General features: G+C 41.9%; 1 protein-coding gene across 4 annotated transcripts in view; it reads right to left on the bottom strand.

The window, feature by feature from the left end:
* Positions 1 to 26,117, bottom strand: part of ncoa3 (nuclear receptor coactivator 3) — a 100,556-nt gene that overhangs the window by 3,614 nt on the left and 70,825 nt on the right. For all 4 annotated transcript variants that reach the window (XR_004559706.1, XM_034167242.1, XM_034167244.1 and 1 more), the window contains 4 exons: positions 7,356 to 7,694; positions 6,057 to 6,167; positions 5,703 to 5,928; positions 2,289 to 2,481 (listed from right to left, as the gene is read on the bottom strand). Coding sequence is in view for 3 of the 4 variants with exons in the window: in XM_034167242.1 (XP_034023133.1) it covers positions 2,289 to 2,481; positions 5,703 to 5,928; positions 6,057 to 6,167; positions 7,356 to 7,694 (869 nt within the window). In the remaining variant the exon portion in view is untranslated. The remainder of the gene's footprint in view (positions 1 to 2,288; positions 2,482 to 5,702; positions 5,929 to 6,056; positions 6,168 to 7,355; positions 7,695 to 26,117) is intronic.

The raw sequence follows: 26,117 nt of genomic DNA, 5'->3' as shown, positions 1-26,117 counted from the left end.
CACTTCTACTGGTGGTGTAAAATTAGAATCTGATTTCTTCTGGCATTTTGCAGCTGTGATAAATACATCACCTGAAAAGATATAAACATTTACTGGGTCCAGATTGGGTAGTGTTTATAAAATAGGTAGTTGACATTTTTCAAGAGTGGAATTAAATTATGCATAGTTTCTATAATGAGTTGGAATGGCATGTGAGTCCAGAATGTTTTTAGAACCTTAGACCTAGACAGTTTTTAGAAGAACGTAACTCTTTTATTTCCTGTTAATGATGTAATTTATTATTATTATTTTATTAGTTCTATCTTGTCATTTGATTTTTAAATGGACCACAATGGAAATAAGTGTTTTCACTTTCTTGTGTCATACATGTATTTTTAACGTATTTCCAATTATATTATGTACTTAGATTGAACTTACTAAATAAAATCATGCATGCACACTTTTAATATATCAATGATTTACAGCCTCTTGTTGGAATGGTGAGTGAGTCCAGAATGTAATTATCAATATCCACTGTTCATTGTTGTTAGCTAATATTTGTAGTGTCTCCAAAAATATTAGTTATATCAACATTCAGTTTTGGTGGCGTTCATCCTTGACCCAAAATCCATGAGCATACCAAATGGCAAATGTCAGTTGTCCCCAGTTTCTCTGTGATCGAAGGCATACACAAGCACGCACGCAGACACACACACAGAGGCCACTTGGTTATTACAATATACAGTTGGATGCACAGGTTTGGGCACCCCTGATAATTTTCATGATTTTCCTTTATAAATTGAGAAGTGAAATGAAGTTTCTAGTATTTACAGAAAGTGCGCAATAATTATTTAAACTAAATTGGGCAGGTGCATAAATTTGAGCACCCTTGTCATTTTGATTGAATACATTTAGCACTAATTACTGGAACACAAAATTGGATTGGTAAGCTCATTGACCCTTGACCTCCTTACACAGGTGAATCCAATCATGGGAAAGGGTATTTAAGGTGGCCATTTGCTAATGGTTCCTCTCTTTGCATCTCTTCTAATGAGTGGCAACATGGGGCCTCTAAACAACTCTCAAATGACCTGAAAACAAAGATTGTTCAACATCATGGTTTAGGGGAAGGATACAAAAAGTTATCTCAGAGATTTCAGCTGTCAGTTTCCACTGTGAGGAACATAGTGAGGAAATGGAAGACCACAGGCACAGTACTAGTTAAGGCCCGAAGTGGCAGACCAAGAAAAATCTCAGATAAGCTGAAGCGAAGGATGGTGAGAAGAGTCATTGTCGACCCACAGACCTGCTGCAGATGCAGTGTCTCTGTGCATCCTTCAACTATATAGCAAGGAGAAGCTGTAATGCCAAGGAAGCCTTTTCTGTGCACACACCATAAACAGAGTCACTTGAGGTATGCTAAAGCACATTTGGACAAGCCAGCTTTATTTTGGAATAAGGTGCTGTAGACTGATGAAACTAATTAATTGAGTTATGTGGACATAACAAGGGGCAGTATGCATGGCTGAAAAGAACAGAGTATTCCAAGAAAAATACTTGCTACCTACAGTAAAATTTGGAGATGGTTCCATCATGCTGTGGGGGTTGTGTGGCCAGTGCAGGGTCACATGGATTCCAGTCAACATCAGCAGATTCTTGAGAACAATGCTCATGAATCAGTGACAAAGTCGAAGTTGCGCCGGGGCCGGATCGTTCAACAAGACAACAATCCTAAACACTGCTCAAAATCTACTAAGGCATTCATGCTGAGGAACAAGTACCACGTTCTGGAATGGCCATCTCAGTCCCCAAACCTGAATACTATTGAAAATCTGTGGTGTGATATTAAGGGGGCTGTCCATGCTCGGAAACCAACAAACCTGACTGAACTGGAGATGTTTTGTAAAGATGAATGGTCCAAAATACCTTCAACCAGAATCCAGACTCTCATTGGAAGCTATAGGAAGCATTTAGAGGCTGTTATTTTTGCAAAAGGAGGATCTACTAAATATTGATATTTAATTTATAATTTAATATAAATATTGATTTTTCTGTTGGGGTGCCCAAATTTATGCACCTGCCTAATTTTGTTTAAACATTATTGCACACTTTCTGTAAATCCAATAAACTTCATGTCACTTTTCAAATATCACTGTGTTTGTCTGCTCTATGATATATTTCACTGAAATTGATTATCCAAGCAACCAATGATTTATAAAGGAAAATCATGGAAATCATCGGGGTGCCCAAACCTTTACATAGAACTGTAAATTCAGACCATTCTGTTTAAATTTCATGCGGCTACATACCTGCTGCGTGGCATGCCACCCTGTTGCCAGCCCTTCATGTCTCCAGATGGGTACATAGGCACCCCCTGAGGATTGGCTTGCACTCCTGGAATCATGGTGTTCTGAGGAGGGCCTCCCATCCGCCCTGGCATCATGCTGCCAGGTGGGCTGCTCCCTGGAGCCAAGAATGGTGGGTCCCCCTGCTGGTTCATTCCTGCAGGCAGAATAGAACAGAACAGACAGACTTTATTGTCACTGTGCATAGAAAAACAACAAAATTAGGAGAGCTACCCAAATCAGTTAAACAAGATGAGTGTGTTAACACTGCACTAAGAATGCATAATAAACTTCAAATGGATATTTGCATTTAAAATATATGTTACACTGAGAAAGAATATTGCACTTAAAATATAATAAACACTCTACAATATATTTTTAAAAATAATTACTGAGGAATCAATCCATTATTTACAGTGGACTGCTCATAAAATACAGTGATAACAAAATGGCTCAGCAGATGGCAGCTTTTTACATGACATGTATATTTAAGGAATTTAAAGTTCTGATGAGCCGAGAAACTCTTCTTGAATGTGTTTGTCTGGATTTTGGTGCCCCTGTACCAGCTACCAGAGGGCAGGAGGCTGAACAGGTGCTGTCCAGGCCTGAAAGGGGTCTAATTATTTTTCTGGCTCTGCACAGACACAGAGCTGAGGGAAGGCATTAGTTGAGTTAACACTGTTTTAAAAAGGAATAGTTTGGACCATGTATCATGCTTAGTTATCATGTTACGGGGTAACATATGTCACATGTCATAGAATCCAATGGATGCTGACCTTGTTTGACCTTTACTTTGGAGACCAAGCATTCAACACAGTCAAAACCATTCCATTTATTAATCCTATTACCTCAACCAATAATGTGCATCACTTTTTCCAATATTGAAGGAACTTTAATTTTTAACACCTGTACAAACTGAAACTGACCTTTGTCACCATTTTTGCTGTTTTTACCCCATGACTCCTGAACATTCAGTCATAGATAGTCCAAACTATACCTTTTTGAAATCGTTATGATCAGACAAATAATATAGTGTTGTTTTCAATTTGATTGGAGCATTTTTAATTTTGACCCTTGTGTAATTCTTTAATTGACCCCTACCTGGCCGCCTATTGAAAATGCAAGTGGCCAGTCGTTTTTTTCAAAAGAGTTCATGTCTAAGGAGTATTTGTGCCGACTTTGGTGCTTGTATCACCATTTGCAGGTTTGTTTCAGTTATCCGCTGCACTAGTAATATCATCAAAGTCTTAGCAGGGGTGTTAGCTTTTCCTTATAAATGATGATTAAAAAAGTCTGGCCAGTGTATTGGTCCTTCTGAATTTATTCCTGATTAAATCATTTTCCTGCAGCAAAACATTTCCATCCATTTGTTTGTCATTTAAACACAACGCAGAGTTCACGGTAAAATCTGTAACAACTCCTCTCATTTGCTGCTGTATGGACAAGCAGCAGCACCACAGACTAAATCCAGCACGGGCCAGGAAACAAAAATAACACGGAAACATTTGCCACGGAAGTCAATACCTGGATTTCTGAGAATTTCTGGAAAACTCCCATCGCTGGTAGAGGGTTAGGTATTCAGTGACAACACTGTGCTGAATGATGCCTTTAATTATGAAAATCATATGAATTCCTGAACCATTTGGTAGGTGGCAGAGAAAGGTGCTTTTCAGTTGATCTGGTGCATGAAAGTTAACCACCATCTAATCAGTTTATCACCATTTTGTGCTCTTTTAACACTAAAATGAGTTGGTAAGCAATGCAGTTTCAGAGGAGAGTGAAAAAGAACCTATAAACAAAGAACCTGTAGCACAACATGATGATTTCCTTTTGAAATGGACACTGAACATTTCAAAACAGAGGTGACAAAAGTTTTGGCATCATTTCAAGAGACACATTCTATCGATTGTTTTACAATATCATTTGGCCATTCTATGGTCTCATATTTTCGCAGGGACTGGACATTGTGTCTCTGTCTGTGGTTGCTATCCTAAGCTGTGAGCTGGCAGGCAGAGAGCACAGGTAAGCACACAATGTGCCCAGTGCTTAGAAGGTGGCAGATAAACTACGTATAAATTCAACCTCAATCCTTCCTAGTTTTCCATAACTATCCATCAGGTGGCAGACACGCCTATGTGATATTACACAGACAGAATATTGTTGCCTTTTCAATTAATTTGATGCATCAAAGTTAACCATCATCTAATCACTTTATCCTCATTATGTGCTCATTTAATCTACTGTTTCTTACTTATTGATTACACAAGGGTGATTGGGATGGACTCAGTTGCTCATCCACGCACCGGTTGGTCAACTAGGGTTGGTTGAAAAGTTTTGCCTCCAAATTGATTATTTCAATAACAAGAAAAATGGATACTGATGTGAAACTAGTAAGAGAATAATAATCCTAATGTTGACTGTCACTGCACCAAACGGTTTTGGCCTGTAATTTCAGGCATGTGCAGAATCACTTTCAATGTAACACATGCACAGTAGCTGGTAAAAATGGCAACGTACATGGACATGCGTTTGAAACAGCGTCCTGTTACTGAATTCCTCACGGTGGAGGGTTGAGCACCCACGGACATTCACTGATGAATGAGTGTTGTCAAACAGCGACACCTGTGTGGATGTCATTGCAGTCAGGAGGTGGGCAAGGAGTTTGAACTGTGAAAATCCAGCCACAATGAGTCTGCATGACCAGGCCCCTAGCGGACACCCCGTAGCAGCCACCAATACATAACATCAGGCACGGCTGTGTTGCCATAGTCCTCACAGAATTTTTTGGAACACAGCAATGTCTGTCAACTCCGACCGATACTTGGACACTTTGCAAAAGCTACGGGTATGCTTGAAGCAGGTTCATCCTGGAAAAGATGCAAGTGTTCAGCGTAGCAATGCTTGTCCATAGATGAGCAGCATTACAGCAGCTCAAATCTTACCTTGCTTGTTACTGACATAATCGTGTAGGAGGCAGAAGTTTTCAGCTGATCTTCCTATATTTTTACACTACAACCATACATTGTTACAGCACAAAGATCTTAGTCGCCTTGCTTTATCCCAGAAAAAGTAGGTCAAAGTCAGAGCTCTCTGAATGCACGTTCGAGCTGAACCGATGGAATGTGTGTATCCCAAATATCTTGGGTCTGTGTGGTGATTTTGTGTTGAGTAATTGTGCAGCGAAGGCCACGGAGGGACCATCACATGCACTCAGACAGAACTTGTTTTTATAGTTTCTGCACAATGGCAGCAGGTGCTTATAAGCAGCGGAGAAAACAGCCAACATGAATGGCTAAGTGTGACACAGACATACAAAGAATTACACAATCAGCTGTCAGACATCCAGCTCCATGTTAACACCTGTCAAAGTTGTCTCACCATAGTTGCCTCCGTAGTTGAAGGCCTGCTGTCCAGGCTGGTTTATGGGGGGCCCTCCCATGGGGTTGTCCATGCCTCCTGGTGCTGTGACATTTGGAGGAGGGCTGAAGCCTCCTGCTGCCCCCTGCCCCTGCTGCATCATCATCATCATCCGCTGCCTCCTCATCTGCATGGTCATCATCTCTCTCGTGCGCTGAGCCATCATCTGTGCATTCAGGAAACCAGGCTGCAGAGACGCATCAGCATTTGGTTCTCAGCAACACACAGTGATCTGACTTCAGCCAAGTCTGACTTTATCTTTACTGGCAAGTAACTGCATACTGCTTTAGATAGGAGGGAGTGATGACCACGTACCTGACCCGCCATGCCAGCTGCCTGCATACCAGGCTGCATGCCTGGCCGCATGACGGGGCTTCCTCCAGGCACATTTTCCATCTTCATACCTTGTCGAGTTTGGTTCATAAACTGCCAAATAAGACGTATGAAATGATACGTATGAAACTCAGAAAACTGTACTCCTCCAAACATAAGCTGTCCTACATTAATAACTGCTTTCAAAGCAGTTGTGAGCAGAGAGAAGGAAGAGGCACGTTCACGTGAACAGACCCCCATTAAAACCAGACCGTGTCTGACACAGTCTGGTTTTAATGGGGTCCATGCATGGAAATAATTGCCCAAAAATATCAGGAGTTGAGGACAGAATGTGTGCAATGAGGTTTTGTTTGTTTTTTTTTTTTAACTTGCTGCAAATTAAAGACACCTTGTTTCATGTTTAAAAAAAAGCTGCCGCTGGAACAAGTGGAAACTGACTTGTGATTTCTTGAAATTAGCTGAGAAAAGTAATTTCAAGCAATATTTTACAAGTAGTAAGAGGTGTTACATATGCTACAAATAACACAGCATCTAAAACATTAATAAATTAAAAAAAGAAACTTTCTGTCTTCGATATGGCTCAAAACAAGATGTTTCCGACTCTTCCATAACAAAAATTTTAAAAGATGTATTCTAAAAAAAACACCCCCCCCCCCCAAAAAAAAAACCCTTATTCTTAATGAAATTGTATTTGTCAGATGAGATATGTTGACTAGAACATGGAATAATATACGAGGTAAGATTTTGTATTTTTGCAATAAAGTGGCACAAAGCAAAGATGGAAGACATCATGTTTGCCATCATGCAACGAGACCAGAATCTAAACACCTGAATCCGACAGCAGACAGGAGTGAGTGACATAGGCTGTGCCATCAACACAAGCAAAAACAAGTGGGCAGGTCTCACTGCAAGACTCAGCAACACCAGATGAACCATCAGGACTAGTGGATGCCACAAAACTGGACAAGACAGTGTATTAGACCAAATATATGTTGAAGGAATATCTTCAGCTGCCAATTAGACATCCTGTGGCCAGGAATGGCTGAAGGCAGATGTCCGTAGAGGTCTTGTAGTCGCTGGTTCATCTTTTGGGAGAGATTATACCCCTTTTACAGTTAAAAGTTAGAGCATGTTGTAAAGATATGATTAAAGAACCTAATTAAAAAAAAAACAATTCTATATTCTGTATGAAGAGGCCCTTGTTCTTTGTTTGTTTGTTTTTTTAACAATGTAATGCAAGCAACAAAAACATGTGATTTATATACATCTGTGTATAATTACCTGCTGTCCTTGTAGTCTTTGCTGTAGTTGCAGTCGCAGGGGTTTGGTGGCATTCATCATGCGGGGCCTCATCATGGTGGCACGGGGATTGCCCATACTTATACCAGGGAAGCCCCCTGGCTGGCTCATCTGATTCATCATGGGGTTAAAGCCTGCAGGAGACTGTCCTTGCATTGGATTTCCACCATAAGCAGACTGCATACCCATGGATGGGGGCACAGGGTAACCCTGGCCATAGATGGGCTTTTGGTCCATGCCTATGGAGGACTCTGGTCCTGGTGGAGGGCACTGAACCTGGCTTTGGTCCTGGCTCTGCTGGTGCCCCTCAGGTCCCTGGCTCTACAGTACAAGAGAAGTTACATGTCATGGTACTTTAGTGTATTTCTCTGTGTTGCTACTATCACAATGCCATCAGACACACAAAACGTAGACAAAAATAAAACACATGCATCAACTAAGACTACAAAGACAGGATTACTGAACATCTGCAACCAAAATGGTATTTAACTGTGGTAATGTGTTTAATAATTAAATATTGATGGGTACAATAAGAACCCACATGTACGTATACTGTGTCAAATGCAACCAGCTAACAAAAACAGTTAAAGCAGTAAATAGCCATACTTTCATTCTGGGCTCCTCTTCTAATATATATATATATATCTGCAGGTTACCATGCACTGGTACCATGTGGTGCCACATCTGTGACACTGTGGAACCACTCCAGTGTCTGGATGGTAACCACACAGGCAGACAAGCGGTCTAGCCCCACTTCTCAAAAGTAACCATCTAGCTTCTGCAGCCAGATGAAACAGTGGAGTCTCTTTGGCCTTTTCTAGATGTTGAAGACAACACTCATGCACCTGGGTGCTGGATCATGCACAGACAAACATGCCACATGGGCAAAATGTCAAAGCTGATGCTCCCTCACAATGCAACTGATATTCCTCATCTTTGTCTCGCTAAGTAACCATTTATTTGACACAAAGTCATTCCAGTGGTACCTAAGGATATTACAAAGAGACCTAGTACCAAAAACATCCAGTCGCCACCTGAAGTCATGGGTTATAGTCCAAAACTCAAAAACATAAAGTAAGAAAGGGAGCACTGTACCCTCAACTTGGACATTCAATAGCAAACACCTCTGTCCAGTGACCTCATGACTCCATAAGCTTTTGCAAGGCTTTTCTCAATGTCAAAGGCCAAGGACCCAAAAGTGTCACTGCCAAGATAAGTAAATGTCTGTACAAGTTTGACAGTTTCACTGCATAGAGATACACTTCTGATGGGCAAGTCCAGGAAATCACTAAAAGCCTTTAAACTTGATCTCGCTCAGCTTCTCAAGTGCTGCAATCAATGCATCCATGGATTCTCCCATGATCACAGCATCATCCTTGAAGTCAAGGTCAGTGAACCTTTTCTTATCAACCAAAGCATCTTTAAGGACATGTCGCACAGAAATCATAACTTCGATTTACGCTGTTAGTGAATAGCTGATGATACACCGGGATTACTTTGCTCACTTCCGTGACCGGTCTCAAAGTATACAGCATTCGCAACAAATTGCTACAGAGACTGTCTAATACAAAGTACTCGTGAGTACTTGTTTTTCCACCAGCATTTATGTAGTTTTGAGGAACCGTCCCAACACGCTGTTGAATGGAATGTAGTTGCTAACGTTATGAACGGAGCCGCACATTCATTGCAAAGTTTACATAAGTGTGAAATCATGTTATGATGACTCGTTTCTAACCGACAATTGCTCATTTTGATGCAGTCACGGTAACAGCACCAATCGCTCTCCACTATGAGACTTCATTAGTCATGAATGGAGCCTATTAAAAACACTCTGAAAGAAGCTCATCTTTGTGTACACTTATAACTATTGTCATTGATGTAACTGTGAAAAATCTGAGAAATACACCTGTGGTCAGGCAGCCTGAAAAACAGCTGACAGTTCTGCAGGCATGTTCAGGGTGGGAGCTATATGAGGGTCAAAACAGCATCCAGCAGACTCTGCATACATCGAGATCCAAAATCCGACAGGCACTTAACCCACTTTTAATGTCCAGGTTCACGCCATCAAAGAGGTCCCAAATGGCACCGTTATGCATGGATGGCGTGTGATCATGAGCTGGAGAATAATGTCCAGGTCCACGCCATCAAAGAGGTCCCAACTAGCACCATCACCATCAAAGCTTGTAGAGTGCATCCAGAGAGTATTCACAGCCCTCCACTTTTTCCACATTTTGTTATGTTACAATCTTATTCCAAAATGGATGAAAATCATTTGTTTCCACAAAATGTTACACACAATACCCCATTATGACAATGTGAAAAAATCTTTTTTTTGTTTAGTTTTTTTTTTTTGTTTTGCAAACTTATAGTAAGAAATAGTAAGAAACCACATCTCTCTCATCGTCAACCTCTTATCCAAGTTTGGGTCGTGGGGGGCTGGAGCCCACATGGAGTTCACATAAATATGGATTTAAAGCAACTGTCCATACATGGCTTAGTAATTATTTATTAGAGAGAAAACAGTAGGTTCTTCTGAATTTGGAATCTGAAATTAATTTTATAGATTGTGGAGTTCCTCAAGGTTTGATTTTGGGACCGCTTTTATTCATAATATATATCAATGATTTTTGCATCTGTTTCTACTGCAGCATTTCCATTGTTGTTTGCTGATGATACTAACGTTTTTATTTCCAGCAAAGATATAGATGGTTTGGTTAAAAGTTTAAATAATGATCTCTTGAATTATTCAATGTGGTTCAAAGTTAATAAATTATCGTTAAATATAAAAAGTCTCATTTTATGTTATTTGCCGGCAATAAAAAATGTGACCATGATCAAATTAAAATTTACATAGACAATGAAGAAATATCAAGGGTCTCTTCTACATGTTTTTGGGGTGTATGGATGGATGACAAATTGTGTTGGAAAGAACATATTGAACATGTTCGTAATAAAAATTACTACGTCAATAGGAAACATAAGCAAAATATGATATTTTATACATCACAAATGTCTTTTAACATTACATACAGTTTAGTTTATCCGTATTTAACTCATTGCAATATTGTATGGGGAAGCATCTTTGTAACTTATATAAACAAAATTTTTCTCTTACAGAAAAAATTTGTTCGAATAGCTACCTTTTCGAAACCTAGTGCTCCTAGTGCACCTTTGTTTTTTAAATTGCAGCTCTTAAATATCTAACGTATTAATTTTTTCCTGACCTGTATATTTGCCTTCAGAGCTCTTCATGATAATAGTTGGCCTTTATTTTATTAAATATTATTTTGTGCATAACCATCAAATTCATAATTATCCAACAAGGCAGACCTCACATTTGCATTTATTTTTGCATAGAACGACTCATTATAAGCATCACATTAGATATCATGGTGTTAAATCTTGGAATAATACAGTACATCTTCTAAATCCACCCATCACCTTATACAGATATAAAAGTGGATTAAAAGCAGAGCTCCTATATGAGTATTTATAATGTTAATATATTACCTGATTTTAATTGATTCAAACATCTTATACTTCATGAATTGATTTAATTCTTTTGTGTATTGTTGTGATATTTAGGTTTTCTTTTTGTCTGGGAGTGGGTTTCCGATAAGCCTCTTTGGCTTCTACCTCTGCCCTGCACAGTATATTCATATTGTGTTTCTTTTTCTTTTCATCATTACAATCTCATATTTACATATGTATGTGTATGTATGTATATATGTACAACCCCTGGCAAAAATTATGGAATCACCGGCCTCGGAGGATGTTCATTCAGTTGTTTAATTTTGTAGAAAAAAAGCAGATCACAGACATGACACAAAACTAAAGTCATTTCAAATGGCAACTTTCTGGCTTTAAGAAACACTATAAGAAATCAAGAAAAAAGATTGTGGCAGTCAGTAACGGTTACTTTTTTAGACCAAGCAGAGGAAAAAAATATGGAATCACTCAATTCTGAGGAAAAAATTATGGAATCACCCTGTAAATTTTCATCCCCAAAACTAACACCTGCATCATATCAGAGCTGCTCGTTAGTCTGCATCTAAAAAGGAGTGAACACACCTTGGAGAGCTGTTGCACCAAGTGGACTGACATGAATCATGGCTCCAACACGAGAGATGTCAATTGAAACAAAGGAGAGGATTATCAAACTCTTAAAAGACAGTAAATCATCACGCAATGTTGCAAAAGATGTTGGTTGTTCACAGTCAGCTGTGTCTAAACTCTGAACCAAATACAAACAACATGGGAAGGTTGTTAAAGGCAAACATACTGGTAGACCAAGGAAGACATCAAAGCGTCAAGACAGAAAACTTAAAGCAATATGTCTCAAAAATCGAAAAATGTACAACAAAACAAATGAGGAACGAATGGGAGGAAACTGGAGTCAACGTCTGTGACCGAACTGTAAGAAACCGCCTAAAGGAAATGGGATTTACATACAGAAAAGCTAAACGAAAGGCATCATTAACACCTAAACAGAAAAAAACAAGGTTACAATGGGCTAAGGAAAAGCAATCGTGGACTGTGGATGACTGGATGAAAGTCATATTCAGTGATGAATCTCGAATCTGCATTGGGCAAGGTGATGATGCTGGAACTTTTGTTTGGTGCCTTTCCAATGAGATTTATAAAGATGACTGCCTGAAGAGAACATGTAAATTTCCACAGTCATTGATGATATGGGGCTGCATGTCAGGTAAAGGCACTGGGGAGATGGCTGTCATTACATCATCAATAAATGCACAAGTTTATGTTGATATTTTGGACAATTGAAAGGATGTTTGGGGATGATGAAATCATTTTTCAAGATGATAATGCATCTTGCCATAGAGCAAAAACTGCAAAAACATTCCTTGCAAAAAGACACATAGGGTCAATGTCATGGCATAGGGTCAATGTCAATGAGCAGATCTGATTTGATGCAGGTGTTAATTTAGGGGATGAAAATTTACAGGGTGATTCCATAATTTTTTCCTCAGAATTGAGTGATTCCATAATTTTTTCCTCTGCTTGGTCTAAAAAAGTAACCGTTACTGACTGCCACAATCTTTTTTTCTTGATTTCTTATAGTGTTTCTTAAAGCCAGAAAGTTGCCATTTGAAATGACTTTAGTTTTGTGTCATGTCTGTGATCTGCTTTTTTTCTATAAAATTAAACAACTGAATGAACATCCTCTGAGGCCAGCGATTCCATAATTTTTGCCAGGGGTTGTATATATATGTATGTGCATTTTTTTTTATTGTTTTTCTATTGTGATTCTCTTTTGTGCTAAATAAATGAAAAAAAAAAAAATCCCAGCAGTCACAGGGTGTGAGGCAGGGTATAGGACGCCAGTCTGTCGCTGGGCCACATATAGACAAACAAACACATTCACACCCATGGACAATTTAAAGTTTCCAATTCACTTAACCATCATGTCTTTGGATGTGGGACGAAGTCGGATCACCTGGAGGGAACCCACGCACACATGGGGAGAACATGCAAACTCCACACAGAAAGGCCACAGGTGGGAATTATACCTACAACTTTCTTATTGTGAGGCAACAGTGCTAACCACTAATCCACCATGTTGTACATGTGAGAAGCATTCACAGGCTTTGCCATGAAGCTCAAAATTGAGCTCAGGTGCATCATGTTCCACTGATCATCTTTGAGATGTTTCTACACCTTAATTGGAGTCCACCTGGGGTGAATTCAGTTGAATGGACATGATTTGGAAAGGCACAACAAAGGATGAAGTTGAAGGAATTGTCTGTAGACCTCCAAGACAGGACTGTCTCAAGGCACAAATCTAGGTAAGAGTACAGAAACATTTCTGCTGCTTTAAAGGTCCCAATGAGCACAGTGGCCTCCATCATCCGTAAATGGAAGAAGTTTGGATCTACCAGGACTCTTCCTAGAGTTGGCTGCCTGTCTAAACTGAGCGATCGAGGGAGAAGGGCCTTAGTCTGAAAGGTGACTAAGAACCCAAAGGTCACTTTGTCAGAGCACAAGCATTCCTCTGTGGAGAGAGGAGAACCTTCCAGACAGACAACCATCTCTGTAGTAATCCATCAATCAGGCCTGTATGGTAGAGTGGCCAGACGAAAGCCACTCCTTAGTAAAAGGCACATGGCAGCCCGTCTGGAGTTTGCCAAAAGACACCTGAAGGACTCTCAGACCATGAGAAACAAAATTCTCTGGTCTGATGAGACAAAGATTGAACTCTTTAGCGTGAATGCCAGGCATCATATTTGGAGGAAACCAGGCACCATCCCTACAGTGAAGCATGGTGGTGACAGCATCATGCTGTGTGGATATTTTTCAGCAGCAGGAAATGGGAGTCTCGTCAGGATTGAGGGAAACATGAATGCAGCAATGTACAGAGACATCCTGGATGAAAACCTGCTCCAGCGCGCTCTTGACCTCAAACTGGGATGAGGGTTCATCTTTCAGCAGGACAATGACACTAAGCACACATCCAAGATATCAAAGGAGTGGCTTCAGGACAACTCTGTGAATGTCCTTGACCCCAGACCTGAATCTGATTGAACATCTCTGGAGAGATCTGAAAAATTTTTGGAATATGGCTGTAACATAACAAAATGTGGAAAAAGTAAAGTGCTGTGAATACTTTCTGGATGCACTGTAAAATCAAGATATAACTAAGTGTTATCTTCCAATGTACATGCAGTGTAAAAATAATTATAATTTTTTTTACCCTCAAGATTTTTGCTCTTTGAGAAATAATGTTTCTGTATGTGCAGTAAAACAACTGTAACCAAAAATTACAAATGTAACCAAAATAAAACTTTACAAAATGTGTTGAAATTTCCTTGCTGTGCTTGCAATAAAATAAAATAAATGACTTGAAAAATCAAAAACGCCGGTGAACGAGAGGGTCACGTCCCTACGCCTTCAGGTCGGGGACAGGTCTCTCACCGATGTCTCGGCCTACGGGCCGAGCGGCAGTGCAGAGTACCCGACCTTCCTGGAGTCCATGGGAGGGGTACTAGATAGCGCTCCGACTGGGGACTCCATTGTTCTCCTGGGGGATTTCAACGCCCACGTGGGCGGCGACAGTGAGACCTGGAGGGGGGTGATCGGGAAGCACGGCCTCCCCGAGCTGAACCCGAGTGGTGTTCAGTTGTTGGACTTTTGTGCTAGTCACAGTTTGTCCATCACGAACACCATGTTCGAGCACAAGGGTGTCCATAAGTGCACGTGGCACAAGGACACCCTGAGCCGGAGGTCGATGATCGACTTTGTAGTCGTATCATCTGACCTTCGGCCATGTGTCTCGGACACTCGAGTGAAGAGAGGGGCAGAGCTGTCGACTGATCACCACCTGGTGGTGAGTTGGATCCGCTGGGAGGGTAGGAAGCCGGTAAGACCTGGCAGGCCCAAACATATCGTGAGGGTCTGCTGGGAACGACTGGCGGAACCCTCTGTCAGCGAGGTCTTCAACTCCCACCTCCGGGAGAGCTTCTCCCAGATCCCGGGGGAGGTTGGAGACATGGAGTCCGAGTGGACCATGTTCTCCACCTCCATTGTCGATGCGGCTGCTCGTAGCTGTGGTTGCAAGGTCTCTGATGCCTGTCGCGGCGGCAATCCCCGAACCCGGTGGTGGACACCGGAAGTAAGGGATGCCATTAAGCTGAAGAAGGAGTCCTACTTATCTTTGTTGGTAGGTGGGACCCCAGAGGCAGCTGACAGGTACCGGCAGGCCAAGCGGGCCGCAGCCCGTGCGGTCGCAGAGGCAAAAACTCGGGTCTGGGAGGAGTTTGGGGAGGCCATGGAGGAGGACTATCGGTCGGCCTCGAAGAGATTCTGGCAAACCGTCTGACGCCTCAGGAGGCAGAAGTAGCTCTCCACCAGCACTGTTTACGGTGCGGGTGGGGAGCTGTTGACCCTGACTGGGGATGTTGTCGGGCGGTGGAAGGAGTACTTCGAGGATCTCCTCAATCCCATCATCACGTCTTCCGAAGAGGAAGCAGAGACGGGGGAGTCGGAGGCGGACTCATCCATTACCCAGGCCAAAGTCACCGAGGTGGTTAGAAAGCTCCTCGGTGGCAAGGCTCCTGGGGTGGATGAAATCCATCCTGAGTACCTTAAGTCTCTGGATGTTGTGGGGCTGTCTTGGCTGACACGCCTCTGCAACATCACGTGGCGATCGGGGACAGTGCCTCTGGATTGGCAGACCGGGGTGGTGGTCCCTCTGTTTAAGAAGGGGGACCGGAGGGTGTGTTCCAACTATAGGGGGATCACACTCCTCAGCCTCCCCGGTAAGGTCTATTCCAGAGTACTGGAGAGGAGAATTTGACCGATGGTCGAACCTCGGATTCAGGAGGAGCAGTGTGGTTTTCGTCCTGGTCGCGGCACACTGGACCAGCTCTACACGCTCCATCGGGTGCTCGAGGGTTCATGGGAGTTTGCCCAACCAGTCCACATGTGTTTTGTGGATCTGGAGAAGGCATTCGACTGTGTCCCTCGGCGCACCCTGTGGGGAGTGTTCCGGGAGTACAGGGTCCGGGGTCCTTTGCTAAGGGCTATCCGGCCCCTGTACGACCGCAGCAGGAGCTTGGTTTGCATTGCCGGTAGTAAGTCAAACCTGTTTCCAGTGCACGTTGGCCTCCACCAGGGCTGCCCTTTGTCACTGGTTCTGTTCATTATTTTTATGGACAGAATTTCTAGGCGCAGCCAGGGTGTAGAGGGGGTGTGGTTTGGGAACCACAGAATCTCGTCTCTGCTGTTTGCGGACGATGTGGTTCTGTTGGCTTCGTCAAATCAGGACCTTCAGTGTGCACTGGGGCGGTTTGCAGCCGAGTGTGAAGCGTCCGGGATGAAAATCTGCACCTCCAAATCCGAGGCCATGGTTCTCGACCGGAAAAAGGTGCTTTGCCCTCTTCAGGTCGGTGGAGTGTCCTTGCCTCAAGTGGAGGAGTTTAAGTATCTCGGGGTCTTGTTCACGAGTGAGGGACGGATGGAGCGTGAGATCAATAGATGGATGGGTGCAGTGTCTGCAGTGATGCGGTCGCTTTATCAGACCGTCGTCGTGAAGAGAGAGCTGAATAGGGGGGCAAGGCTCTCGATTTACCGATCGATCTACGTTCCGATCCTCACCTGTGGTCATGGATTTGGCTCATGACCGAAAGAACGAGATCGCGAGTACAAGCGGCCGAGATGAGTTTCCTCCGCAGGGTGGCTGGGCGCTCCCTTAGAGATAGGGTGAGGAGCTCGGTCACTCGGGAGGAGCTCGGAGTCCAGCCGCTGCTCCTCCACGTCGAAAGGAGTCAGTTGAGGTGGCTCGGGCATCTTTTCCGGATGCCCCCTGGACGCCTCGCTGGAGAGGTGTTCCGGGCACGTCCCACTGGGAGGAGGCCCCAGGGAAGACCCAGGACACGCTGGAGGGACTACATCTCTCGGCTGGCTTGGGAACGCCTTGGGGTTCCCCCGGAGGAGCTGGAGGAGGTGTGTGTGGATCGGGAGGTCTGGGCGGCTTTGCTTGAGCTGCTGCCCCCGCGTCCCGATTCCGGATAAAGCGGAAGAAAATGGATGGATGGATGGATGGATTTGAAAATTTTTGGAAGATCTTAAATGATATTAAAATGTGTTAACTTTCACAGGGGGCTAATAACTTTGTCCTCATCATTTTTGTAACTGTTTCTTTTTACTGTTACTGTTCCTACAAGTCTAATACTTCTGCTACTTTTTCAGTGTAACTGCTGTGAATTTTAATTCATTAATTTGCGTCTGTGTGAATCCTGTGTGAGCCTTAGGAGTGGTTAGCTTATCCATTATTGGTTAGCTCGTGCTTGCTTGGCTATACTCTTGAATTTCTTAGTGCACAAAGTACACTACTTGACCTACTTTACACCCTCCGTAATACTGAAAGATAGGGTGGCTCTCTCAGAGAGCCGTGTCCGTAAGTTAGAGCAGCTTCTTAGCTCAGTGGAGTTAGATGTTACGGGCACTCCAGATGAGGTCAGTGTTGGGCCGGCTCGCGAGCCCATTAGCATCAGTCTAGAAACGCCGGCTATAGAGGACGGCTTTTGGACTGTGGCTAGGTGGAGGAAGCCCCGTATGGCTTGGTGCCCAGCTGTGGTACCCCGATCACACTTGTCACTGTGAACTGTGAATCGGTTCTCCCCCTTGGAATTGCCTGATGTGAATTCTCTGAGCCCACAAGTGACTTCCACTCCTGTCTCCAGGCGGAAACACCGGACTTTAGTGATAGGGGATTCTATCACCCGCAAAATCAGGTTACAGACGCCAGCTGTATTGTATTCCTGGGGCCAGAGCTCCCGACATTGCATCCCATCTTAGGGTGCTGATGCTGCAGAAGAGAAGACAGACTAAAAAACATGACATGAGATATAGTCACATAGCTATTCAGGTTGGCACGAATGATGTCAGGATGACGCACTCAGAGCTCATAAAAATGGACATAGAGAGGACTTGTGACCTTGCCAGAAAGATGTGTCGGCATCGATTAATAGTCTCTGGTCCCCTCCCCTCCCGGGGTACTGATGAGGCATTTAGCAGGCTGACATTGTTAAACAGGTGACTGGCGCAATTTTGTAGACAGCAAGGCTTTAGCTTTATTGATAACTGGCCTTCGTTGTGGGGCCACCATGGTTTGTTGATGCCGGATGTCCTCCACCCTACTGGGGAAGGTGCCGCCATCTTGTCTGTGAACATAGATAGAGCTCTACAGGGAGTAATTTACAACAGGCCACGGAGCAGGTGATTAGAGACCCTGCAAGGCTTATGACAAATGTGGATGTGGAATCCATTTGCTTAGTGTGGAAATTAGTGCAGAAAATCCATTATGGTGATAGTGGAGTTTATCTGCCAGGGAGGGAAATTCAACAAGTTGAGACTGTGGCCTGTTTCCGTAGACATGTCCATAAAAAAATCATAGAGGGATATGCTTTGCAAACTTAATACTCATTACTACATTGGATGATACTGAAATTTAGGATAGCCCAGTGGTTGTTCCAGCAATAGCAAAGACTTCGTGTCTGCTACCCACAACATGCGTGGAGTGTCTCAAACTTAAACCTAATTCTAGGCATCTTATATATGCTACTCTGGAATCACCCCTAAATCCAAACAGTTCAACTGTCAACCCCACTGAGGTCCTTAGTCTGGGTCTCATTAAGATCATAAGATCACTATCCTCAAAGTCACTGTTGATTAATGAACTAATTATTGATCATCACATAGATATGATTGGGTTATGTGAAACCTGACTTAAACCTACAGCTGTCCTCCCCTTAAATGAGGCCTGCCCACCAGCATATACATTTAGTCATGTCCCTCGTGATGCGAAGCAAGGCAGGGGTGTTGCTCTTATTTATAAATCTAGGTTTAGTTTATTAGCTGTTGGGGCTCACAAATATAACTCGTTTGAGCATCTGATTCTCCGTTCTGCTCAGGATATTACACATTGCCAAGGTCAGAAGAATTAAAATCAGTCGTATTACTTTGTCACTGTATATAGGCCTCCTGGCCCATATTCAGAATTCTTAGATGAATTTGGTGCGTTCATCTGTAACTTGTCAACTAGTGCAGATAACATTCTGATCATTGGTGACTTTAACATTCATATAAATAAGCCTTCAGATCCCCTCTGCAAATCATTTTTGTAAATTGTGGATGCATGAGGATTTTGGCAATGCATTCGGGAATTGACGCACATTAGTGGAAATACCCTGGATCTGGTTCTCGCACGTGGAATTGCTGTCATGAATACTGACCTCTGATCAGTCACTTATTAAGTTTACAGTTTCGCTGTCATGTTTAGTGGAACAACAACCTTATATATCACTACGGCGACTGGACTGCCTGATGTCTTAGCTTCACATTTGGCAAATACCCAATCAGTAGACAGTCTTTTGGATAGTTTAAACTCAGTGCTCAAAACTACACTCGACATGATTGTGCCACCTGTGTTAAATTCGCGCTCCCCCAAATCACAGTCACCTTGGTTCAATGATTATCTGCATGACCTCAAGCATAAGGCAAGAGGTCTAGAACGGAAATGGCGTCGTTCAAAATTAGAAGTATTCCACCATACGTGGCGCGATGCTATCTTAGACTATAAGCATGCATTAATGGCTACAAAGCGGACCTATTACTTTGATTTGATCAACAAAAACAAGCATAACTCAAAGTTCTTGTTCGACATGGCGGCAACACTTATTCATGGACAACCCCTGTAGTTCTGTCTCCTTTTACAGCACAAGATTTCCTGGATTACTTTGAGAAGAAAATAGAAGACATTAGGTTAAACATATCCCAGCATGCCTTAATCCAGCCACTACACCCTGCTATTGAGGTGGGCGCCAAATCAAAATCAAAATCAAATCAAATCAATTTTATTTATATAACGCCAAATCACAACAACAGTTGCCCCAAGGTGCTTTCTAGTGCAAGGCAAAAGCCATACAATAATTACAGAAAAACCCCAACGGTCTCTGGGAGGGGCAGTCTTCTGCTGGGACTGGTTGGGGCTGAGGGGAGAGAATCAGGAAAAAGACATGCTGTGGAAGACAGCAGCGATCAGTCACTAATGATTAAATGCAGAGTGGTGCATACAGAGCAAAAAGAGAAAGAAACACTCAGTGCATCATGGGAACCCCCCAGCAGTCTAAGTCTATAGCAGCATAACTAAGGGATGTCTCAGGGTCACCTGATCCAGCCCTAACTATAAGCTTTAGCAAAAAGGAAAGTTTTAAGCCTAATCTTAAAAGTAGAGAGGGTGTCTGTCTCCCTGATCTGAATTGGTAGCTGGTTCCACAGAAGAGGAGCCTGAAAGCTGAAGGCTCTGCCTCCCATTCTACTCTTAAAAACCCTAGGAACTACAAGTAAGCCTGCAGTCTGAGAGCGAAGCGCTCTACTGGAGTGATATGGTACTAAGAGGTCCCTAAGATAAGATGGGACCTGATTATTCAAAACCTTATAAGTAAGAAGAAGAATTTTAAATTCTATTCTAGAATTAACAGGAAGCCAATGAAGAGAGGCCAATATGGGTGAAATATGCTCTCTCCTTCTAGTCCCCGTCAGTACTCTAGCTGCAGCATTTTGAATTAACTGAAGGCTTTTCAGGGAACTTTTAGGACAACCTGATAATAACAAATTACAATAGTCCAGCCTAGACGAAATAAATGCATGAATTAGTTTTTCAGCATCACTCTGAGACAAGACCTTTCTAATTTTAGAGATATTGCGCAAATGTAAAAAAGCAGTCCTACATATTTGCTTAATATGCGCATTGAAAGACATATCCTGATCAAAAATGACTCCAAGATTTCTCACAGCATTACTAGAGGTCAGGGTAATGCCATCCAGAGTAAGGATCTGTTTAGACACCATGTTTCTAAGATTTGTGGGGCCACGTACAATAACTTCAGTTTTATCTGAATTTAAAAGCAGGAAATTAGAGGTCATCCATGTCTTTATGTCTGTAAGACATTCCTGCAGTTGAACTAATTGGTGTGTGTCCTCTGGCTTCATGGATAGATAAAGCTGGGTATCATCTGCGTAACAATGAAAATTTAAGCAATGCTTTCTAATAATACTGCCTAAGGGAAGCATGTATAAAGTGAATAAAATTGGTCCTAGCACAGAACCTTGTGGAACTCCATAATTAACCTTAGTCTGTGAAGAAGACTCCCCATTTACATGAACAAATTGTAATCTATTAGATAAATATGATTCAAACCACCGCAGCGCAGTGCCTTTAATACCTATGGCATGCTCTAATCTCTGTAATAAAATTTTATGGTCAACAGTATCAAAAGCAGCACTGAGGTCTAACAGGACAAGCACAGAGACGAGTCCACTGTCTGAGGCCATAAGAAGATCATTTGTAACCTTCACTAATGCTGTTTCTGTACTATGATGAATTCTGAAACCTGACTGAAACTCTTCAAATAGACCATTCCTCTGCAGATGATCAGTTAGCTGTTTTATAGCTACCCTTTCAAGAATTTTTGAGAGAAAAGGAAGGTTGGAGATTGGCCTATAATTAGCTAAGATAGCTGGGTCAAGTGATGGCTTTTTAAGTAATGGTTTAATTACTGCCACCTTAGCCTGTGGTACATAGCCAACTAATAAAGATAGATTGATCATATTTAAGATCAAAGCATTAATTAATGATAGGGCTTCCTTGAGCAGCCTGGTAGGAATGGGGTCTAATAGACATGTTGATGGTTTGGAGGAAGTGACTAATGAAAATAACTCAAACAGAACAATCGGAGAGAAAGAGTCTAACCAAATACCAGCATTACTGAAAGCAGCTAAAGATAACGATATGTCTTTGGGATGGTTATGAGCAATTTTTTCTCTAATAGTTAAAATTTTATTAACAAAGAAAGTCATGAAGTCATTACTAGTTAAAGTTAAAGGAATACTCGGCTCAATAGAGCTCTGACTCTTTGTCAGCCTGGCTACAGTGCTGAAAAGAAACCTGGGGTTATTCTTATTTTCTTCAATTAGTGATGAGTAGTAAGATGTCCTAGCTTTACGGAGGGCTTTTTTATAGAGCAACAGACTCTTTTTCCAGGCTAAGTGAAGATCTTCTAAATTAGTGAGACGCCATTTCCTCTCCAACTTACGGGTTATCTGCTTTAAGCTGCGAGTTTGTGAGTTATACCATGGAGTCAGGCACTTCTGATTTAAGGCTCTCTTTTTCAGAGGAGCTACAGCATCCAAGGTTGTGCTCAATGAGGATGTAAAACTATTGACGAGATAATCTATCTCACTCACAGAGTTTAGGTAGCTACTCTGCACTGTGTTGGTATATGGCATTGGAGAACATAAAGGAATCATATCCTTAAACCTAGTTACAGCGCTTTCTGAAAGACTTCTACTGTAATGAAACTTATTCCCCACTGCTGGGTAGTCCATTAAAGTAAATGTTATTAAGAAATGATCAGACAGAAGGGGGTTTTCAGGGAATACTGTTAAGTCTTCAATTTCCATACCATAAGTCAAAAGATCTAAAGTATGATTAAAGTGGTGGGTGGACTCATTTACATTTTGAGCAAAGCCAATTGAGTCTAATACTAGATTAAATGCAGTATTGAGGCTGTCATTCTCAGCATCTATGTGGATGTTAAAATCGCCCACTATATTTATCTTATCTGAGCTAAGCACTAAGTCAGACAAAAGGTCTGAAAATTCACAGAGAAACTCACCGTAACGACCACGTGGACAATAGATAACAACAAATAAAACTGTTTTTTGGGACTTCCAATTTGGATGGACAAGACTAAGAGTCAAGCTTTCAAATAAATTAAAGCTCTGTCTGGGTTTTTGATTAAATAATAAGCTGGAGTGGAAGATTGCTGCTAATACTCCCCCTCGGCCCGTGCTACAAGCATTCTGACAGTTAGTGTGACTCGGGGGTGTTGACTCATTTAAACTAACATATTCATCCTGCTGTAACCAGGTTTCTGTAAGGCAGAATAAATCAATATGTTGAACAATTATTATATCATTTACTAACAGGGACTTAGAAGAGAAAGACCTAATGTTTAATAAACCACATTTAACTGTTTTAGTCTGTGGTGCAGTTGAAGGTGCTATATTATTTTTTCTTTTTGAATTTTTATGCTTAAATAGATTTTTACTGGTTGTTGGTGGTCTGGGAGCAGGCACCGTCTCTACAGGGATGGGGTATTGGGGGGATGGCAGGGGGAGAGAAGCTGCAGAGAGGTGTGTAAGACTACAACTCTGCTTCCTGGTCCCAACCCTGGGTAGTCACGGTTTGGAGGGTTTAATAAAATTGGCCAGATTTCTAGAAATGAGAGCTGCTCCATCCAAAGTGGGATGGATGCCGTCTCTCCTAACAAGACCAGGTTTTCCCCAGAAGCTTTGCCAATTATCTATGAAGCCCACCTCATTTTTTTTTTTTTTTTTACTGAGACATTACTGAGGTATTACAGAATTTGATAGTATCTCACTCGGCATACTGATGAAACGTGTAACGTCAACAAAAGATCAGATTTTAAGGTCTTGCTACTAGTCACTAAAATTGTTCACGGACTGGCATCTCCCTACTTAGCTGACCTAATTAAAACCTTACGTACCGGCCCGGGCTTTGAGTTCTTAGGGTGCAGGACTACTTTGTGTCCCTAGGGTGAATAAGAAGTCTGCAGGTTATAGAGCTTTCACTTATCATGCCCCTGTTCTATGGAATGATCTCCCTGCGTCAATAAAATACAACCCCTGGCAAAAATGATGGAATCACCGGCCTCAGAGGATGTTCATTCAGTTGTTTAATTTTCTAGAAAAAAAGCAGATCACAGACATGACACAAAACTAAAGTCATTTCAAATGGCAACTTTCTGGCTTTAAGAAACACTATAAGAAATCAGGAAAAAAAATTGTGGCAGTCAGTAACGGTTACTTTTTAGACCAAGCAGAGGGAAAAAAATATGGACTCACTCAATTCTGAGGAAAAAATTATGGAATCATGAAAAACGAAACAACGCTCCAACACATCACTAGTATTTTGTTGCACCACCTCTGGCTTTTATAACAGCTTGCAGTCTCTGAGGCATGGACTTAATGAGTGACAAACAGTACTCTTCATCAATCTGGCTCCAACTTTCTCTGATTGCTGTTGCCAGATCAGCTTTGCAGGTTGGTGCCTTGTCATGGACCATTTTCTTCAACTTCTACCAAAGATTTTCAATTGGATTAAGATCCGGACTATTTGCAGGCCATGACATTGACCCTATGTGTCTTTTTGTAAGGAATGTTTTCACAGTTTTTGCTCTATGGCAAGATGCATTATCATCTTGAAAAATGATTTCATCATCCCCAAACATCCTTTCAATTGATGGGATAAGAAAAGTGTCCAAAATATCAACATAAACTTGTGCATTTATTGATGATGTAATGACAGCCATCTCCCCAGTGCCTTTACCTGACATGCAGCCCCATATCATCAATGACTGTGTAAATTTACATGTTCTCTTCAGGCAGTCATCTTTATAAATCTCATTGGAACGGCACCAAACAAAAGTTCCAGCATCATCACCTTGCCCAATGCAGATTCGAGATTCATCACTGAATATGACTTTCATCCAGTCATCCACAGTCCACAAGTGCTTTTCCTTAGCCCATTGTAACCTTGTTTTTTCTGTTTAGGTGTTAATGATGGCTTTCGTTTAGCTTTTCTGTATGTAAATCCCATTTCCTTTAGGCGGTTTCTTACAGTTCGGTCACAGACGTTGACTCCAGTTTCCTCCCATTCGTTCCTCATTTGTTTTGTTGTGCATTTTCGATTTTTGAGACATATTGCTTTAAGTTTTCTGTCTTGACGCTTTGATGTCTTCCTTGGTCTACCAGTATGTTTGCCTTTAACAACCTTCCCATGTTGTTTGTATTTGGTCCAGAGTTTAGACACAGCTGACTGTGAACAACCAACATCTTTTGCAACACTGCGTGATGATTTACCCTCTTTTAAGAGTTTGATAATCCTCTCCTTTGTTTCAATTGACATCTCTCATGTTGGAGCCATGATTCATGTCAGTCCACTTGGTGCAACAGCTCTCCAAGGTGTGATCACTCCTTTTTAGATGCAGACTAACGAGCAGATCTGATTTGATGCAGGTGTTAGTTTTGGGGATGAAAATTTAAAGGGTGATTCCGTAATTTATTCCTCAGAATTGAGTGAGTCCATATTTTTTTCCCTTTGCTTGGTCTAAAAAAGTAACCGTTACTGACTGCCATAATTATTTTTCCTGATTTCTTATAGTATTTCTTAAAGCCAGAAAGTTGCCATTTGAAATGACTTTAGTTTTGTGTCATGTCTGTGATCTGCTTTTTTTCTACAAAATTAAACAACTGAATGAACATCCTCCGAGGCCGGTGATTCCATAATTTTTTCCACGGGTTGTAGTCAGATTCTGTGGAGACTTCCAAGTCCGGACTTAAGACGTACATATTTTCCCTTTCGTATCTCTAGCATACTGGTATAGTTTTGTTTTACGCTTTTTACTCTTTTAATTAATTTTATTAGTAAACGGAGCGTGCCGCGGCCTCAACTTTACCTAAATTCTGGGTCTTTTAGTGAAGCTCAGGGCTAGTGGCCGGCGATCACCTTAGTATTCCTTCTGTTTTTCTTGTTGATTAATGCTGGGAAATTATACTGTATTTCTTGTCTTTCTGATGCCTGATTCTGTTTTTTTCTCTCTGTTTAAGGTGCAGCTCCATCCAGAGATGGGAGTTGTATTTGTGCTGGAGACCCTCCTGTCCTGTGCACCAACAGCATTTCCTGTATATTTACTTTGTGAATTGTTCTGTAATTTATGTCTGTCGCATGGCCCAAGCAGAGGGTCACCCTTTTGAGTCTGGTCTGCTTGAGGTTTCTTCCTCAGAGGGAGTTTTTCCTTACCACTGTTGCTCTGGGGGTTAGTAAAGTTAGATATTACTTGTGTGAAGTGCCTTGAGGCTACTCTGTTGTGATTTGGGGCTATATACAGTGAGGAAAATAAGTATTTGAACACCCTGCGATTTTGCAAGTTCTACCACTTAGAAATCATGGATAGTGGAGCAGATAACTGTAACAATTGTTCATTTCTGGAAAGAAGCACCAAAGTTGGCACAAATACTCCTTAGACATTACTCTTTTGAAAAACCTGAGTAGCCACTTGAATTTTAAGTAGGCGGCCAGGTAGGGGTCAATTGAAGAATTACACAGGGATCAAAATGTAAAAATGCTCCAATCATATT

Source organism: Thalassophryne amazonica, chromosome 3 (assembly GCF_902500255.1).
Source record: "Thalassophryne amazonica chromosome 3, fThaAma1.1, whole genome shotgun sequence".
Lineage (NCBI taxonomy): Eukaryota > Metazoa > Chordata > Actinopteri > Batrachoidiformes > Batrachoididae > Thalassophryne > Thalassophryne amazonica.
The sequence above is the reverse complement of the archived record's forward strand: the minus strand, read 5'-3'. Positions and strand labels throughout refer to the sequence as shown.